Source organism: Ruditapes philippinarum, unplaced genomic scaffold, assembly GCF_026571515.1.
Source record: "Ruditapes philippinarum isolate M1 unplaced genomic scaffold, ASM2657151v2 ctg2212_1_1_1_1, whole genome shotgun sequence".
Lineage (NCBI taxonomy): Eukaryota > Metazoa > Mollusca > Bivalvia > Venerida > Veneridae > Ruditapes > Ruditapes philippinarum.
Window position 1 is genome coordinate 52,642 of NW_026866952.1, and position 20,355 is coordinate 72,996.

Here is a 20,355-nt window from a genome sequence, read left to right on the forward strand (position 1 = left end):
AAATTAAATAGATACATGTATAGAAATGAACGGACTCATTCAATTTAATTCATATAACATCAAAAAATAGATTTGATAATATTTCTTGAAAATATTGTCCATATTTCACTCAAACGAAAGAAACTCTTCTCTTATTATTTAATTTTACCCATGAAATATGGTGCTCGTGAAAATATGTGGCATTTTATCATGTTTTGTGAAAATATATTCCATATTTCAGTAAACGAAAATTTATCCTCTTATTATCCTTAAACACAACCACCATTAATTTTATTGATATAGACAATATGTGACGGTACCTTCATTTCGAGGTATTTGGTGGCCCTAAAAAGGGCCGGGGTTGTTAAGCTACGGCTGTGTAGCTTACTTGGCTCTCATTGCTCTGCGTCTCCTCGACGTCCTACGAGCAACTTTGCGGGCAACTCTCCGCTTTGGTGCACGACTTTTGCGGGACCTTTTAGCTTTTTTGGTCTTCTTTGACTTTTTTGCCTTCTTGGACTTCTTGGCAGTCTTGCGCTTTTTTGATGCAGACCTGTTTCTATGCCGTCTAGCATTTGCCCTCTTCAATGCCTCCCTACGCCATTTCTTGCCCCTCTTAGCTGTAAGTTTGTATGCAGTAGAACCCTTTGGATGGGAAAGGAAATGGGATCTGACGCCAGCTGTAAGCGTCTTTTTCACCATAAAGTTCAGCAAGGCTCCTTTTAGACTAGAGTGTGTACAAACATACTTTCTGATGGCTTGGGCAGATGCACCTTTGGTCCTGTTAGCGGTAATGGCAGACGTGACCATACCTATCATGGTATTGCCTTTACTTTTTGTGTACATACTCATAGACTTTCTGAAAGCTTGCATTTTTTGGGACTTACTGCGCTTTGTGTAAGCAGACCTCCGCCTGTACTTACTACGCTTCTTAGACCTGTTGCGCTCCTTAGATGTGCTACGCGTTTTGGAAGCGGACCTCTTCCTGGACTTGCTACGCTTCTTAGACCTGTTGCGCTTCTTAGATGCGCTACGCGTTTTGGAAGCGGACCTCTTCCTGGACTTGCTACGCTTCTTAGACCTGTTGCGCTTTTTAGATTTGCTACGCTTTTTGGAAGCGGACCTCTTCCTGGACTTGCTACGCTTCTTAGACCTGTTGCGCTTCTTAGATTTGCTACGCTTTTTGGAAGCGGACCTCTTCCTGGACTTGCTAAGCTTCTTAGACCTGTTGCGCTTCTTAGATTTGCTACGCTTTTTGGAAGCGGACCTCTTCCTGGACTTGCTACGCTTCTTAGACCTGTTGCGCTTCTTAGATTTGCTACGCTTTTTGGAAGCGGACCTCTTCCTGGATTTGCTACGCTTCTTAGACCTGTTGTGCTTCTTAGATTTGCTACGCTTTTTGGAAGCAGACCTCTTCCTGTATGCGCTTCGCTTTTTTCTCGACTTTCTGCGCTTTTTTGAAGCAGTCCTCTTTCTGGATTGACTGTGCTTTATGGAAGCAGAACTTTTTCTAGACTTGTTGCGTTTCCTGGAAGCAGATCTTGATCTTTTTTTTGAATGAGACCTGCTGCCTTTCCTAGACTTATTTTTCGGGGATTTGCTTCGAGATTTTGAGCGGGAGCGGGATCTTGATGTAAGCTTTTGGGAAGGCATTGTCAGAAGAACAAGAAACTGGTGGGTACCGATTTTGTGTGTTGGGTTTATTTACCCCCGTCGGCGGTATAAAACCATATGGGTGAGCATAAATTTCTTGTTCTTCTTATATACGAGTAGCGCGAACTGGATAGAAAATAGTAAAGATGACGTCACAATAAGAAAATCTATATTTAAGTCTATAAAAAGAGTAAACTGCTAGACAGCTGACATTGAATTGCCCTTTTTCGTTTATTCGTTATCGAAGGTAAAATTTTTGATTGAAGAAAAAACAAACATAAAGACCTAGCATATTTATTCAAAAAATATCTATTAGTGTTTGAAATTTAACCATGAAGATATCTTAAGGCCGAACAAAAAATCTATCTTCCAAAAAGACTTAGACGAATACTTGGGACTCGTTTTTTAATCAATTACTGAACTAACATGATACATATGAGACACAGATATTAAATTAACATAGCAAATGAAGGTCAAATACAAATAATAAGTATAGCCTCTAATATACGTCAATGATTAGTAAAGAAAAAGTATATTCAAGTTTAATTATATATTTTTTAAAGTATTTATTGCCATCGAGTGGTATGATAATAAATATTTCATGAGTGGCAGTAGCCACGAGTGAAATATGATGATTTCATACCACAAGATAAAAATGACAATCGTATTAACAGAAAAAAAACAGCACTTGGATTTTCTGTTTATTATATCTTGGACCAAAAATTATTTTTTATCCCAGATTTTATACTTTTTCTCATTTTTAGCTCGACTATTCGAAGAATATGAGAGCTATTGTAGTCGCCCAATTATTGCTTGAGATATTCAATTGAAACTTACAATACTTATTTAAAATAACAATGTACATCAGATTGACAAGTTGGATAACTCTGCCTACAAAATTTACAGAATTATGCCCCTTTTAACTTAGAAATTTTGGTTAAAGTTTTTTGTAAAGTCAAATATCTCAATTATTGCTTGAGATATTCAATTTAAATTTACAATACTTTTTTATAGTAACAATGTACACCAGTTTGCAAAGTTGCATAACTCTGCCTGCAATATTTGCAGAATTATTTGCCCCCTTGAAACTTAGAAATTTTGGTTAAAGGTTAAAGGTCTTTAAAGGTATTTACTTGAAACTTAACACATGCACTTAGGGTCATAATTGAAGGTCACATCTCAAGATTCATTACTCTGCCTTGTATTTTGACTGAATTATGCTCCCTTTTGTACTAAAAAAATCTCCTTTTCTTGGTTAAGTTTAACATGCAAGTTTTGCATATCTCTGAAACTATTAAAGATACAAATTTGAAACTTCATATGTATATTTGTGGTCATAAATAATGATCACTGAACAGCACTCATATCTGTGTCATGTTTTTAGGCTGATTTATCTCCCCTTTTTTACTTAGTTTATTTAATGTTTACATTCAAGTTTTAAATATCTCAATAACTATTGAAGATATTTATTTAAAACTTCACATATGCATTTTGGGCCATAACTGTAGGTCACTGACCAAGATCCATAATTCTATCTTGCATTTAGGCTGATTTTTCTCCCCTTTTTCAACTTAGAAATTCATGGTAAAGTTTTGCTTGTAAACTGTTATCTCCATAACTACTGAAGGGTTTGTGCCTTTTTTTTGGGAACAATCTTATACATTCATAATAATAAAGCAGTGATTTACTTGATAAAACATCTTAATAACAAGCCTTGTACCTTTTCGGTCAATTTTATGTATTCATAGGTAAGCATTATTATACTCAATAAAACAGCCTTGTGACAACTTTTCCGAATAGTCGAGCCTTACTATCCCCCGACAGTTCTTGTTTAACATTATGATTTGAAAGAATTTCCTTGTAATTTTTGTTTAGGCTGAAATACGGAAAATATGCTTTTTTGCGGAGAAAAATGATTTTTAGGTGAAAATATTTCATTTATGACGTCACGTCATTAAGTTGGTACCCAGTTCTGTGCACGCTGGTATTTCACTGTTCAAAACAACGTAAGGGGCTTAAATTCAAAACAGTGAAATTATCAAAGTGGTAATTTCACTGTTTCAAACAGTGAAATTACCAGTTTTAAATCACCGATATATTTCTATAAACCACCGAAAAGCATGTAATAAAAGCCTTTATAAATGACGTCACGTTGTATTATTATTTGGCGCGCTTTTCATTCAGTATTAGGTTTAATGTCTTTTTAAAACGTTTCTTTGCATATAATAAAAAGAAAATTTGTTGAGTTTAGTGTAAGATCGAAATATATTTCACCTTGTGAACACCAAAAGTTCATATTTCACTCGTGGCTGCGCCACTCGTGAAATATACCTATAAATACATTATTTATTTTCATCGGGTGGTATGAAAATAAATATTTCATGAGTGGTGGTAGCCACAAGTGAAATATGGTAATTTTCATGCCACAAGATGAAAATAAATCATGTATTTATAGAAAAAACTTGAATTTTCTGTTTATTATATACATTTTTCTCTTTTTTGCTATAAAATTTGAAAGACTTTCCCTTAAATTTTGCGTACTGGCAGAATTTAAAAGAAAGTTGTCTGGCAAGACACCAGTGAAAATACGGAATATATGTTTTACTGCAGTGAAAAATAAATTTTTACGGTGAAAATACAGAAAATGAAAATATGCATTTTATTTCATCAATATTTCTCAATATTTCATTTGTAAGTATATAATAAATTCCGATCTTACACTGAACTAAACAAATATCCTCTATTTAATATTTAATTTATATAGAGGATATTTGTTTAGTTCAGTGTAAGATCGGAATATATTTCACCGAGTGAGCACCAAAAGGTATATTTCACGAGTGGCGCAGCCACGAGTGAAATATGAACTTTTGGTGTTCACAAGGTGAAATATATTTCGATCTTACACTAAACTAAACAAATTTTCTTTTTATTATATGCAAAGAAACGTTTTAAAAAGACATTTAACCTAATACTGAATGAAAAGCGCGCCAAATAATAATAAAACGTGACGTCATTTACGACGTCACGTCATTAAGTTGGTTCCCAGTACTATGCACGCTGGTATTTCACTGAAACAACGTAAGGGGCTTAAATTCAAAACAGTGAAATTATCAAAGTGGTAATTTCACTGTTTCAAACAGTGAAATTACCATTTTTATATCACTGATATATTTCTATAAACCACCGAAAAGCATGTAATAAAAGTTTATCATAAATGTTTCTAGCGTTAACGTGAGCGCGATGAATATACGTTTTGACCATGCATTGGGTAGACTCGGCTCGTGAAAATATGTGGCATTTTATCATGTTTCGTGAAAATATATTCCATATTTCACTCAAACGAAAAAATATCCTCTTACTATTTATCACATATATAAAATAATAACGGTAAACTGTTAAAAAGAGTCATTTTTCGTTCGACGTGCCTACAGTGTAACGCTAACATTAGCGCGCTTTTACGCTATGTTTATAGCGCAAATGATGTGACGTCAAAGTGTTATTACACTAGTGTAATATCGTCTAGTGTAATATCGTTTTTATTAAATGGCTTTATAACACTCCTGCGCTGCGGTTTATGTGATAATACAGTAATAAGTACAGTAATAGCAATTTTCATTGAAGCGCGGGAAAAAGACACACGTAAAGATGATGACGTCATACGTACAACGGCTAATAAATAAGTTAGAATACATTAATATTTTGAAAAAAATCAATTTAGTTCAACACTTATGTGGAAAGTACATTCCATTAAATACCATATTTAGAGTGTAACATTTTCCAATGAAATTAATACAATGCGATAGCCAGCTTATCAAATGGTATTTGCCCACAAGATAAGCAAACTTCCGCCATGTTGATTAAAAATGAGTCTAGAGCAAAAAATATCTTAAAAGAAAGAATAAAATTAAAAAAAAAAACAAAAAAAAAAAATCAAAAACAAAAACTAATAATAATGTAAAAAATCAAGACAACACAATGTAATAGTTTCGACTTTCGGATCGAAAAAGAGAAGAAGAAAAAACGACAGCTGTGCACTATTTACTCGAAATTTATTATTTGAAAAAATGAAAAAAAAATACACCGGTCAACATAAAATTACAGTGGCATAAAAGTGACATTTGCAAAGGTATTTTTTGTTTAGTTTTTGATACTTATTTTTTATTTTTTTGTTTTTCGTACATATTTTTTTTTAGTTTTGCATACATATTTTATTTAAGTTTTGATTACATATTTTTTTTAGTTTTGCATACTGCAGTACATATTTTATTTAAGTTTTTCAAACATATTTTATTTTTGTTTTTTCGTACATATTTTTAGGCAATCAAAACAGACTTCACATCTCGTAAGAGCCCATAGTTGAGAATATAACACGGTTACAATAGTAGCACAGCAAAACAAAACAAAAATATGTATTCAAAACTAAAATAAGATATGTATGCAAAACTAAAAGAAAATATGTATGCAAAACAAAAACAAAAAAAAACAAAAAATGTACGAAAAACAAAAAACAACAAAAAAAATAAGTATCTAAAAAAAAATAAATAAATAAAAAAAAAATGCAAATGTCACTTTTATGCCACCGTATAAAATAGAGTTTTCTTTTGGTTTATAATCCCTATAAGGATTTATTGATTGACAATATGTGAAGGTACCTTCATTTCGAGGTATTTGGTGGCCCTAAAAAGGGCCGGGGTTGTTAAGCTACGGCTGTGTAGCTTACTTGGCTCTCATTGCTCTGCGTCTCCTCGACGTCCTACGAGCAACTTTGCGGGCAACTCTCCTCTTTGGTGCACGCCTTTTGTGGGACCTTTTAGCTTTTTTGGTCTTCTTTGACTTTTTTGCCTTCTTGGACTTCTTGGCAGCCTTGCGCTTTTTTGATGCAGACCTCCTTTTACGCCGTCTAGCCTTTGCCTTCTTCGATGTCTTCCTACGTCGTCCTTTCTTACCTGAAAGTTGGTATGCGGTAGAACCTGTGGGGTGAGAAAGGAAATGGGATCTCATGCCAGCTGCAAGTGCCTTCCTGACCATAAAGTTCAGCAAACCTCCTTTCAGATGGCAGTGAGCACCAATATACCTTCTGATAGACTGGGCTGATGCACTTTTCGTCCTGTTTGCAGCTATGGCAGCTGCAACCATTCTCATCATTCTGCTTTTACTGCGCTTCTTAGCGGATTTGCTCCTCTTCTTACTTCCTTTCCTTCCCTTCCTGCGCCTCCTAGACTTGCTGCGTTTCTTTGAAGCAGACCTCTTTTTAGACTTGCTGCGCCTCCTCCTGGACTTGCTTCGCTTCTTAGATGCAGACCTCTTTTTAGATTTGCTGCGCCTTTTCCTGGACTTGCTGCGCTTCTTGGATTTGCTACGCTTTTTTGAACCGGACCTCTTTTTGGACTTGCTGCGCTTCTTGGACTTGCTGCGCTTCCTGGACTTGCTGCGCTTCCTGGACTTGCTGCGCTTCTTGGATTTGCTACGCTTTTTTGAACCGGACCTCTTCTTGGACTTGCTGCGCTTCTTGGACTTGCTGCGCTTCCTGGACTTGCTGCGCTTCTTTGATTTGCTGCGCTTCCTGGACTTGCTGCGCTTCCTGGACTTGCTGCGCTTCCTGGATTTGCTGCGCTTCCTGGATTTGCTGCGCTTCCTGGACTTGCTGCGCTTCTTGGACTTGCTGCGCTTCTTGGACTTGCTGCGCTTCCTGGACTTGCTGCGCTTCCTGGACTTGCTGCGCTTCTTGGACTTGCTGCGCTTCTTGGACTTGCTGCGCTTCCTGGACTTGCTGCGCTTCTTGGACTTGCTGCGCTTCCTGGACTTGCTGCGCTTCCTGGACTTGCTGCGCTTCTTGGACTTGCTGCGCTTCTTGGACTTGCTGCGCTTCCTAGACTTGCTGCGCTTTTTAGAAGCCGCTCTCTTGCCCTTTTTCTTGGCTGGAGACTTGCTTCGTTTGCGCTTTGAAGCGGAGCGTTTTTTCGATTTGGACCTACTTCGTTTCCGTCTAGCTGGCTTTGGGGACTTGCTTGTTTTCGGGGACTTTGACCGGGATTTATGGGAAGCGGAACCCGGGGACTTACTTCGGGACTTAGAGCGGGAGCGGGATCTCGATCTTGACTTACTGCCAGGCATTGTCGCAAGAAGAAAAAAATGGCGGCCAACGATGTTTTGATCTATTTATATGACGAGCGCGAACTGGATAGAGAGCAGTAAAAGTGACGTCACAAAAGAAAGACGTCTATAGTGTGAAAATAATAATCGAAATTACGAAATCGTTTGCTTTTCTCAAATTCCTTCATTTTAAATTATTATTTTTTATAATACGCCATACCTATTAGGTTGCATGTATTGTAGGTGTAATGAATGGTAGAATTAGGATAAAACTAAATGATAAATCAATTAATTTGATCATGGTAAGAAACACAAACAAGACAGATATATGTTATTCGCTGAATATAGGGACAATTTTAGCTATCTTTTCCTATAATATTTATAGTGAATTGCAGTAAAATTTAAAAAATTCTTATTTTATGTAAACAATTTATTTGAAAACATCAAATCGTAATTTATCGGTATCAAATTCGTTATTTAAAACTGTATTTCACAAGATGCGCCAAAATATTTCAATTTCCATTTTGCAATATTTATTGCCATATTTTTACATATATAGTGTCTTACGCAGTAATTTAAGGGCTATTTTGCTTATTTTGTGTAAATTAATTTTGGTTCAGTTCACACATTTTACTTTTGAATGGAGAGATGAGAATGATTATTCGTTAATGGATAATATATTTCATATGTCAAAAATAAGTAAATAAATAAATTTATAAATGTATAAATAAATAAATAAATTAATTAATAGATAAATAAATAAATATATATATATATATATATATATATATATATATATATATATATATGAATAACGTGTTATGATATGATATGATATGATATGATATGATATGATATGATAATGATATGATAATGATATGATATAATATAATATAATATAATATATAAATAAATAAATAAATAAAAAAATAAATAAAGCACATTTTTGTAAATAACTCTTTCGACATTTAATTAAAAGAACAATTATAAATATAACATAACATAAACGTATAAACATTATGTTTTTATGATACTGACATACATATAACATTACACTGATTACATTTGGAACTAATTGAAACTCGAGGGAAAGTTTATTTGTTATTTTGTATTAACTTATCTACTAATTCAATTACATATTTATTGTACGTAATGATTTAAGGGCGAATAAATATTTTGCCTTTACTATGACGTCACTTTCCGCAATTATTAGTAACCGGTGTTCTCCCGCATTTTCGAGTATAAGTAATCATGAGTCTTTGGGTTGACAAACACCGTCCAAATTCGCTCAGTAAGCTTGATTACCATAAAAATCAAGCTTCTCATTTAAAAAAGCTCGTAAGTAATTCTACCATTCACGTAACTGATAATGTACTGTAAATGAATTGATTACGATTCGCTCCACTGACGGTTCGCCCTACAATTATGCCCTACTTGATAAAAATGTTATGTGCATGATCGTTTCTCTTGCATTATATGTTTACATTTTTTTCTCTCTAAATTTTGAAACACTGAACAGTGAATTATTATATTATATACACCAATCTTTGCATACAACACTTGAGTGGTTGGACCAATGCTCGGCGCATACCAATGCTCGGCGTCAAAAATATTTTTTTAGAATATCTGAAAATGTCTCGAGTTATCTCCGATTTAGGTCACTGGTGCTTTTATTTACATCTTTCGCCTTTTTATCCTGGTGTGGTTCACTTCTGGTAAAGTCACGTGACAATGCTACTAGCAGACAAACAACAGTATGTAATCAAATCCCTCAAAAACAGTACTGTTATGAATGACAAGACTTTATCAGATACTCAAGAAGAATTTGATCTAGGAGTTATTTTTGAAAAAGATCTTAAATTTAGCAAACATATTTCTACAAAGATTAGTAAGGCAAATAGTATTATTATTTTCAGGTAGCCGGTGGGGATTTTCCTCATTTACTTGTATATGGGCCATCTGGTGCTGGAAAAAAGACTCGTGTTATGTGTGTGTTGAAGGAACTGTATGGGTCAGGTGTAGAGAAACTAAGAATTGAACAACACAATTTCACTACACCTTCGAAGAAAAAGTTGGAAATATCTACAATATCAAGCAATTATCACATTGAAGTTAATCCTAGGTATCATACCAATCTATTATTTAGTATTTGAAATGTAATTGTAATAAATTCAGTTTTATTCTATAATTCAGGGCCTTTTCACTACTTTTGGGGAAGGCGCCTTAGCCCTTTTTGAGGGGAAAAATGTGTGATTTTACACTTTTGGGGAAAACATCACATTTTCACACTTTTTTAAAGGGAAATATCATAATCTATTTGCATATTTTCCTACTGTTGAAGGGGAATTTTAGACTTTTTTTTGGGGGGGGGGGGGGGGAGTAGTAATTCAGCTTGGGGAAGTAGCCAGATACCGGCTACAGCAAAAAAGGGTAAAAAGGTCCTGTATATAAAATATAAACTTAGCCCTGTAGGTCATTAATATTTAGAAATCTGAATAGCTGGTACAAGTGGTACAAATATATCAGAAACAGTAATTGGGTGTAGAAAATGGATCTAGAATAAAGAGCACAATATTGAGTAACAGACAGTGCTATACATGTATATTCTTGTCTAGTCTATGTGCTGTACTATATTCATTTATATGTTAATTTTACTGTATACTTGAAGCTTATTTATTTACAGTCTTTTAGATTACAAAATAATTACTGTTAACATACATATATTTATATTAACATATCAAGTATTTTTTTTGTATTTTGTAAAGTGATGTAGGCAACAATGATCGTGTAGTGATACAAGAATTGATCAAGACAGTGGCACAAGTCAATCAGCTTGAAACATCCACACAGCGTGATTTCAAAGGTACATGTTTCCTCCTGTCTAGACTAACTCTACCCTTTTTAAATTCATTTTTGAAAATGATGATTTACACCTTTCCATAATTTTTTCTATGTTCAAGAACATGTTGAAATTGAATGTCCAAAGGAACCTTTGTTTGAGAATAATTGTATTGCATATTTTGATAGAAAGTAAGCATACAATAAATGAAAAATATAAAATTTTTAATTAAAATATTTAAGATTTCTTGTTGCATACTGTCTCTACAGAAAGTAAAGGAGAGATGGATAAGTGGTTAAAGTTTCTGTGTCTCAACCAAGGTATAGTGTGTTTGAGCCCATCTTAATATGTGAAACTATGTTTCCTCAGTCCAAGGTAATAAAGAAATATCCCAAGCTCAACTAGGATCTCAGGTATCTGATTGGTCAGAAACTGTCACAGAATGTACACTAACCAATGAAAAACCTGAGATTTGAGACAGAACTCAGAAAAACAGTTTTAAAAACCTAAAGGTCACTACTGGTTATTTCTAGGAAGCGGAAGTGAACGTGATTCATTAAGTTGCCAGAGTTTGTTTCACAATAAATTTGTATAAACAACAGTACAGAAAATAGATTGAATTACAGGAAAATGGTTTGATAATCATTATACCCCCAAAAACGAAGTTTGGGGGGGTTATATAGGAGTCACCCGGTGGTCGGTCGGTCTGTCCAGACGTCCGTTGCATTTTCCTTGTCCGGAGCATAACTTGAAGACTAATGGTTGGAATTCAATGTAACTACATACAATGGTCACGCACATTGAGAGAAAGTGCAGTGCACAAGAACCATAACTCTTTCTTGACTTATTACAGAGTTATTGCCCTTTGTTACTTTTCCTTGTCAGGGGCATAACTTGAAAACTACTGGTTGGAATTGAAAACAACTTCATACAATTGTCAAACACAATAAGGGGAAGTGCAGTGCACAAGAACCATAACTCTATCTAAAGTAATTACAGAGTTATTGCCCTTTGTTACTTTTCCATTGCTTTCTTTTGTCCGGACCATAACTTGAAGACTAATGGTTGGAATTCAATATAACTACATACAATGGTCAAGCACATTGAGAGAAAGTGCAGTTCACAAGAACCATAACTCTATCTTGACTAATTACAGAGTTATTGCCCTTTGTTACTTTTCCTTGTCCGGGGCATAACTTGAAAACTACTGGTTGGAATTCAAAACAACTTCATACAATTGTCAAACACAGTAAGGGGAAGTGCAGTGCATAAGAACCATAACTCTATCTAAAGTAATTACAGAGTTATTGCCCTTTGTTACTTTTCCATTGCTTTCTTTCGTCCAGACCATGACTTGAAGACTAATTGTTGGAATTCATTATAACTTCATACAATGGTCAGGCACATTGAGAGGAAATGCAGTGCACAAGATCCATAACTCCATCTTGACAAATTACAGAGTTATTGCCCTTTGTTACTTTTCCTTGTCCAGAGCATAACTTGAAAACTACTGTTTGGAATTCAATACAACTTCATACAGTTGTCAAGGACATTAAAAGGAAGTGCAGTGCATAAGAGCCATAACTCCATTTTGACAAAATACAGAGTTACTGCCCTTTGATACTTTTCCTTGTCTGGAGCATAACTTAAAACGTACTGGTTGAAATTCAAAACAACTTCATACAATGGTCAAGCACAAAAAGAGGAAGTGCAGTGCACAAGAACTATAACTCCATCTTCAGTGTTTATAGATTTATTGCCCTTTGTTCCTTTTCTTTGTCTTTCTGGACTTATTACAGAGTAATTCAATAAAACTTCATCAATGGCCAACCACATTGAAAGGAAATGCAACATACAAGAACCACAACTATCTTTAATTGCCCACAACTATAACTCTATATATTTCAATTCTTTTACAAGGTATTCTGTTACTAGTAACATCCTCATTTCCAAAGCAGTCTTGTGGGGGTATTAATCACATTTTAGTGATAGTTCTAGTTATGTATGTTAAGAATGTAAATGTATATTACAGTTGTGGTATTAACTGAAGTTGACAGACTAAGTAAAGATGCCCAGCATGCTTTACGTCGTACCATGGAGAAATATATGGCAACATGTCGTCTTGTACTCTGCTGTAATTCTACCAGTAAAGTTATACCAGCTATAAAGAGTAGATGTCTTGGTATACGAGTTGCTGCTCCATCAATTGATGAGGTAAACTAAATTATTGTTATCTGACTGTTCCACATAATGTTATACAAGTAACTGACTGTTCAAGATAATGTTATACAGGTTACCGACTGTTCCACATAATGTTATACAAGTTACTGACCATTCAAGATAATGTTATACAAGTTACTGACTGTTCCACATAATGTTATACAAGTTACTGACCTTTCCAGATAATGTTATACAAGTTACTGACCATTCCAGATAATGTTATACAAGTTACTGACCATTCAAGATAATGCTATACAAGTTAATGACTGTTCCACATTATGTTATACAAGTTACTGACCTTTCAAGATAATGTTATACAAATTTTCTTGGATGTCTTTCTCTATTAATCTTATATTCTCTGCTTTAAAAGGTGACTCACTTATCACATATTCAGATTAAAAGAACTTCTAGGTTAAAGTTTTTAGATTGATTAAAATGAAGCATGTGAGATTTGAAGTTGTTATCAGCATATACATATATGATATTTAAAGTTTGATATTTTACTTTTATTCCTTACTTATTTTAAAGCACTATTTAAAATTAAACAAAGTTTAATCACAAAATATGAATGTGTTATTTGATATTTTCAGGTGTGTCAGATTCTCCAGACTGTATGTAAGAAGGAAGGACTTAATTTGCCTATAGAACTAGCTAAGAAAATAGCAGAGAAAAGTAACCGCAATCTTCGTAGAGCTTTACTTATGTGTGAGGCTTGTAGAGTTCAACAGTGAGTATACCAAAAAAAAAACAATATTATTAAGCTTCAGCCTTCTGTAGGCAAACTTTAATTGTAAGCTTCATTGAAAGAAATCTGTCGTCTTTGCATTCATTCTGTTGTATTAGTTTTATAAGACTCAAAGTTAACTTGGAAGCTTCATTGAAAGAACTCTGTAGTCTTTGCATTCATTCTGTTGTATCAGTTATAGCTTTTGTAGTCAAACTTAACTTGTAACCTTCATTGATAGTCTTTGCATTCATTCTTTTGTATCAGTTTTTATGCATATAGTCGGCGCCTTGTCCGTCTGTCCGTCCGTCTGTCCGTCTGTCCGCACTCACAGGAGAGTAATTATGTGGCTAGAGGGACAATAGGTAACTGTTCTTTCTGTTTGATATCATTCATTCCGTAATGCTTTTATGTGGCTATTTTCTTTTGTGTGGCTAAAAAGAACAATAGAGAGAACAATAGAGTAGCCACATTATTACTCTCCTGTTAGAACGTCCGTCCGTCTGTCCGTCCGCACTCACAGTAGAGTAATTATGTGGCTAGAGGGACAATAGGTAACTGTTCTTTCTCTTTGATGTCATTCATTCTGTAATGCTTTTATGTGGCTATTTTCTTTTGTGTGGCTAAAAAGAACAATAGAGAGAACAATAGAGTAGCCACATAATTACTGTCCTGTGAGAACTTCCGTCCGTTGTCTTGTCCGGAGCATAACTTGAAAACCTTTGGAGATAATTTGTTGAAACTTCATACAGTGGTAGAGGGCATTGAGGGGGAGTGCAGTGTCAAAGAACCATAACTCTATTTTGCCTGGTTTTTGAATTATCTCCAATTATAGAAAAATCTTGTCCTAGGCATAACTCTAAAACTATAAGAGATATCAACATGAAACTTTGTAGCTGAATAGATCTCAATGGGTAGATGTGCAGTGCATCAGAACAATAACTATTTTTGTCCTAATTTTGGAGTTATTGCCCTTTGTTAATTTTAACACTTTGAACTTTGTCCGGAACATAACTCTAAAACTATAAGAGATATCAAGATGAAACATTGTAGGTAGATAGATATCATTGAGTAGAGGTGCAGTGAAAAGAACCATAACTCTGTTAAGCCTCACTTTTGAATTATCTCCCCTTTTAGAAAAATCTTGTCCAAGACATAGCTGTAAAACTATAAGAGATATCAACATGAAACTTTGTAGGTAGATACATCTCAATGGGTAGATGTGCAGTGCATAAGAATCATAACTCTGCCTTGCCTAATTCTGGAGTTATTGCCCTTTGTTTATTTTTACTTTTTGAAGTTGTTCGGGACATAACTCGGAAATCATAAGAGATATCATCAAGAAACTTTGTAGGTTGATAGATCACATTGATTAGAAGTTCAGTGCAAAGAACAGTAACTCTGCCTTGCCTAATTTTGGAATTATTGCACTTTGAACTTTTTCCAGGGACATAACTCTGAAACTACAAGAGGTGTACTTTCCTGTGTCCAAAACATATACGGGGAGCATCACCGGGCTCAAACCTGGCTCTTGTATAAGATTGTATCACAAGTGGAGTTGTTAGCTCGACTATACGAAGTATATGGAGAGCTGTCCTACTCGCCCCGGCGTCGGCGTCCGCGTCCAAATTAAAGTTTTGGTGCAGTAAAATATTTTTCACTATAACTTTGTCATTTCTTAAGGTATCAACTTCAAACTTCAAATATATGTTCCTTATCATCATCCAAATCTTATGTGACAAGGTTGATAACTCTAGCACAAATATTTTCAGATTTATCTCCCCTTGAACTTAGAATTTTCCTAAAAAAATACTATTTTTTACTGTTACTTCTTTATTTCTTAAGGGATCAACCTCATACTTCAAATATATGTACCTTATCATCATCCCCATCTTATGTGACAAGGTTCATAACTCTAGCACCAATATTTTCAGATTTATCTCCCCTTGAACTTAGAATTTTCCTTAAAAAATATTATTTTTTACTGTTACTTATTTATTTCTAAAGGGGTCAACTTCATACTTCAAATATATGTAACTTATCATCATCCACATCTTATGTGACAAGGTTCATAACTCAAGCACTAATATTGCAAGAATTATCTCCCCATAAACTTAGATATTTTTAACTAGAAAAATGTTATTTTTTACTACAACTTTTTTAGTTTTAAAGGTATCTACCTCAAACTTCAAATACTTATTCCTTATCATCAATTACATTTTATGTGACAATGTTTGTAACTCTTGAAGCAATATTTACAGATTTATCTTTCTTTGAACTTAGGATTTTCTTTAAGAAATATTATAACTTCTTTACTTTTTAAGGTATCTACTTCAAACTTCAAATATATATTTCTTATCATTACACACATGTTACACATGTTGTGTGACAAGGTTCATAACTCTAGCATGACTATTTCTAGAATTATTCCCCTTGATCTTGGAATTTATGATAACAAATGATATTTTTTTACTATAACTTAATACATAATTATACATAATTAGTTTTTCTTTCATAGTTTTGTCCTCCTTACTGCGTCCAGTATTTATTAGTGGAGCTTGGCTGTCTCCTGTGACAGCTCTTGTTTTATGCCCCCGCCATGTAATGGCCGGGGCATATAGTGTTACCCTGTTCTGTCCTTCCGTCATCATCGGTTTCCGTTCACTATCTTAAGAACGATTGCACACATTCAATTCAAATTTGACATATGGATATGTCATGAGAAAATACAGGTCAAGATCGAATTTGGTCATGGTTCGATGATTTTTGGCAGAGTTATGCCCCTTTTACTTTGAAAATAATATGAAATTTTCAGTTTCCGTTCATTATCTCCCCAACGGTACAACACAATCAACTCAAACTTGACATATGAATATGTCATGAAAAAATATAAAATATGCCCAGGCCAAGTTCGAATTTGGTCATGGTTCAATGACTTTTGGCAGAGTAATGCCCCTTTAACTTTGAAAATAATATGAAATTTACAGTTTCTGTTCATTATCTACCCAACAGTGTTACATATTCAACTTAAATTTGACATATGGATATGTCAAAGGAATGGGCAGGTCAAATTGGAATTTGGTCATGGTTTGATGATTTTTTGGCAGAGTTATGTCCCTTTCACTTTGAAAATAATATAGATACATCATAGGAATAAGCAGTTTAAGTTTGAATTTGGTCGTGGTTCAATGATTTTAGACAAACTTATCTTTCCTGAATGTTGGAAAAATTTTGAACTTTCAGTTTCAGCACTCATACTTTTAGCCATTATTTTGGCTACAAATATGCAATATGCTATTTTTAAAAGGTTAAGACTGAATAATTTCAGTGCCTTGAACATTGTATGAAAATGGTTTGTGTTAACATTGAAAAGTTTTAAGGGCTTTGAACTTAAAATGAAAAAAATAATTAATGCACCATCTGAAATTTTGGCTGCATGCGGGGGCATCCGTGGCATGATGACACATTTCTAGTTCTTTTAATTTTATTTGTAACAATGATGAGCAGATTATGACAATATGTAATGTAACTGTATAATGTGTTACACTTATGTGTGTGCTCATAGATATATTTAATAGGCATGGGTGCATATCATACCATACAGAATTGTAAATGTCAAATGTTCCTTTGCATCAATGGGTTGTACTATTATTACAATATTGAAATTTTCTTTCCAGCATTGTTTATGCTTTGTTTACATGTTGTTGATATGATGTATTGGTACATGTACTAATTACTGTTTAAGTGGATATTTCTACATGTGGAAAAGTTAGCAAATTTAAAATTTCAGATATTTGGCATGAAATTTTTTTGCAAATCTTGCCTGACATGTTGGTTGATATTTACACTAAGAGGAAATTTTAGCAATTTTAGTCAATTTGCAAAATTGGACAATATTTTTGCGTTGCTAACTTAACCACCTATACAGTAGTGATAATTGACAAGAATATGATTGCTGTCATTTTGTGAATTTTTTAATATTGTAAATTCTACTTCCGAACATACAGGTACCCATTTAGTGCTGATCAGGCAGTTAGTGAACCAGATTGGGAAGTTTATCTCAGAGATACTGCAAATATGATAGTTCAACAACAGAGCCCTAAAAGGTATCATACTTGCACAATATGGTCTGAAACTTTAAGTATTTGATTTTTAGCTTGACTATTGGCAGAATAATCGAGCTATTGCAGTCACCCATTTGTCGGCTTGGTTAAGTTTTTGCTTGTAAGCTTGTCTCTATAACTACTGAAGGGAATGGATTGAAACTTCACACACTTGTTCTCTGTGATTATCTTACATGATTGGCACAAGTCCCATAACTCTGATTTGCTTTCTTGCATAATTATGCCCCTTTTTCGACAGAAATTCTTGGTTAAGTTTTTGCGTGTAAGCTGGTATCTCCACAACTACTGAAGGGATTGGATTGAAACTTCACACACTTGTTCTCTGTGATTATCTGACATGATTGGCACTAGTCCCATAACTCTGATGTTGTTTTTTTTTTTCAGGAATTGTAAAACTCACTAACAGTATCAATAGACATGATCAAATTTCTTATGTCCCTACATGAATCCATAACTATAGTTAACATATATAACTATAGTTAGCTTATTTGAGAAAGAATTCTACAAACCTCAGATTTGTGACTTTTAGTGTTAGACATATGTCATTGATGTTGTAATGATTTATGTGTTAAAGTTTCTAGTATCCTATGTTAAAACAGGTTTTTACTACAACATTGTCCAGGAAAGCTTTTTTATTAACTTCCCTCATGACAGAAATACTCTTTTTCACACAAATATCACTATATTATTTATATTAATGAAAATAATAACTGTATGATTTTGTTTGAATTTGTATGGTACAAATATAAAAACCATCAGTGACAGGAAACTTTCATGACTGTCAAGAAAATGAAATCACTGTACTCTTTGTTACAAGCCTACACAATTAAATGTGTACCATGTCTTGAGATTAAAGCACCGGATAGTTCTGAACACTGTACCTTTCTTGAAAGCCATTGCATTTTAACTTTAGCCTTTTAAATAAACTCCTTTATACACTGTTTAACCACCTCCATGGTCGAGGGGTTAGAGTTGATGTCTTCTAATCCAGTTACCTCTCTGGCGTGGTTTCGATCCCTGGGAGATGCTTTGGTAGTTTAGCGCGGAGGAAGGTAGTCTAGTACTGGTGTAACTATCCAGGAACGATTGTTTAGGAAACTGCCGGCCTATATGACTGAAATACTGTTGGGAAATGGCGTAAAATGAAACAAACAAATTATACACTGTTTTGATGTAACAACATGAATCATAAATATAATCTAGGATGTTAAAATAAAGCCCAGATAATCATTCAGAGAGGAACACAATTATTATCATGTTTTACCTACAAAATTAAATGTAATATTTACATCATGTTTATTTACAGATTGTTTGAAGTAAGAGGAAGACTGTATGAACTGCTGACTCACTGTATACCAGCTGATGTTATAATGAAGGTACACAAAACTTTAATATTCTTACCTTTTATGATAAAGGTTAATTAATTTTCTAGGACTCTGAGAGATTATAATAGTTATCTTTTATTGAAGACATATAATATCAATCCGTTCAGTTGTTTTATGTTTTTGTGGCTCCTGCGCATACTATAACATAATATGATTATAACATGAAAAATGTATGAAATTTAAGTTCTTCATTTAGTAATGTAAATGATAAAGTTGAAAAATATACTCCAGAAGAACTTGTTTAAAAAACAAGGAAATAATGATTTGTTTATGCCACAGCCAGCATGTATTTCTTGCGGATTCTATACTGTTTACTGATTTATTTTAGCATTCTTGTATTGGAATCTTGTAATCAACATAGGGACTATGCAAAGATTTGGCAGAATCAAATCTTGTAATGTGATTTGTGTAAATAAAAAGTTGTTATGATAATAATGGAGCTAAAAGAGAGACAAGTTTTACATTTTATACAAATTTGTCTTATTTCGATTGTGATGGAAGCTATAAGCTTATTGAAACCCTTGAATCCTTTCGTAGAACTGACAAGTACAAATCAAAGAATGTGAAGATATTTCCTGAAGGGAACAGTGACTTTCACCTGACGTGGATTGAACCCATGCAGTCAACAATCATTAGATTATTAGTCTGACTCGTTAAGCACTTGGCCATGCTGAGAGATGTTTTAACTAAATATACAAGGATTGTTATTTCAGGGGTTATTACAGAATCTGATCAGTAGTTGTGATGGGGAGCTCAAGACAGAAGTAATTCAAACAGCTGCATACTACGAGCACAGACTTCAATTAGGACAAAAAGCAATATACCACCTGGAAGCTTTTGTGGCCAAATTTATGGCAATTTATAAACGATTTCTGGAAGAAGGCATTGCAGATATATTTTGATCACATTGTGTGTATTTGTACTGGAACATACTTTAGAAATTCATGAGGAAAGAATGTGGTTTAAACGTTAAAATGTTACACTTAATTGACACATTTCATATTTCTCATAAAAAATAGAAAGAGGAACAAGTTATAAATCTAGTAGGTGTTTATTGAGCAATGATTAGATCAGACTAAATGTGCCTTCCTTGTACTTGCATGTTACCTTGTACATAAACAATAATTTGCTATATTTATTGATATATTTTCCAATGACAGTTAATAGTTTCTTTTTTCAAGTTACCTCCCTTGCCATGTAAACGGGACATTTAAAACTGAGTTGTTTACTTAAGGACACATTATGATTGAATGATATAACAGAATGAACTTGTGGTCAGCTTAGTTAACTTACAAGTTACAAGTTGCCTGAATAAAATTATTGATACAACTAGTCTAT

General features: G+C 34.0%; 3 protein-coding genes across 3 annotated transcripts; 1 reads left to right on the forward strand and 2 right to left on the reverse strand.

The window, feature by feature from the left end:
- Positions 1–275: 275 nt before the first annotated feature.
- LOC132734315 (serine/arginine-rich splicing factor 4-like) lies at positions 276–1,698 on the reverse strand. The gene has a single exon (XM_060721035.1). It carries the CDS (start codon positions 1,630–1,632, stop codon positions 364–366), a length of 1,269 nt encoding a protein of 422 aa, XP_060577018.1. The 5' UTR covers positions 1,633–1,698; the 3' UTR covers positions 276–363.
- Positions 1,699–6,306: 4,608 nt separating this feature from the next.
- On the reverse strand, positions 6,307–7,762 carry LOC132734314 (serine/arginine-rich splicing factor 4-like). The gene has a single exon (XM_060721034.1). It carries the CDS (start codon positions 7,744–7,746, stop codon positions 6,349–6,351), a length of 1,398 nt encoding a protein of 465 aa, XP_060577017.1. The 5' UTR covers positions 7,747–7,762; the 3' UTR covers positions 6,307–6,348.
- Positions 7,763–8,911: 1,149 nt separating this feature from the next.
- On the forward strand, positions 8,912–20,349 carry LOC132734317 (replication factor C subunit 3-like). Its single transcript, XM_060721036.1, has 8 exons — positions 8,912–9,063; positions 9,642–9,847; positions 10,491–10,588; positions 12,597–12,778; positions 13,375–13,511; positions 17,516–17,614; positions 18,939–19,008; positions 19,731–20,349. The coding sequence occupies exons 1-8, from the start codon at positions 8,977–8,979 to the stop codon at positions 19,917–19,919; spliced, it is 1,068 nt and encodes a 355-aa protein (XP_060577019.1). The 5' UTR covers positions 8,912–8,976; the 3' UTR covers positions 19,920–20,349.
- Positions 20,350–20,355: the final 6 nt, after the last annotated feature.

Bases quoted from the DNA above. Each gene is read 5' to 3' on its own strand.
- LOC132734317 (XM_060721036.1), top strand. From the start codon at position 8,977: ATGAGTCTTTGGGTTGACAAACACCGTCCAAATTCGCTCAGTAAGCTT. The intron at 9,064-9,641 runs GTAAGTAATTCT...TATTATTTTCAG, and splicing joins CTTCTCATTTAAAAAAGCTC to GTAGCCGGTGGGGATTTTCC. The intron at 9,848-10,490 runs GTATCATACCAA...TATTTTGTAAAG, and splicing joins CACATTGAAGTTAATCCTAG to TGATGTAGGCAACAATGATC.
- LOC132734315 (XM_060721035.1), bottom strand. From the start codon at position 1,632: ATGCCTTCCCAAAAGCTTACATCAAGATCCCGCTCCCGCTCAAAATCT.
- LOC132734314 (XM_060721034.1), bottom strand. From the start codon at position 7,746: ATGCCTGGCAGTAAGTCAAGATCGAGATCCCGCTCCCGCTCTAAGTCC.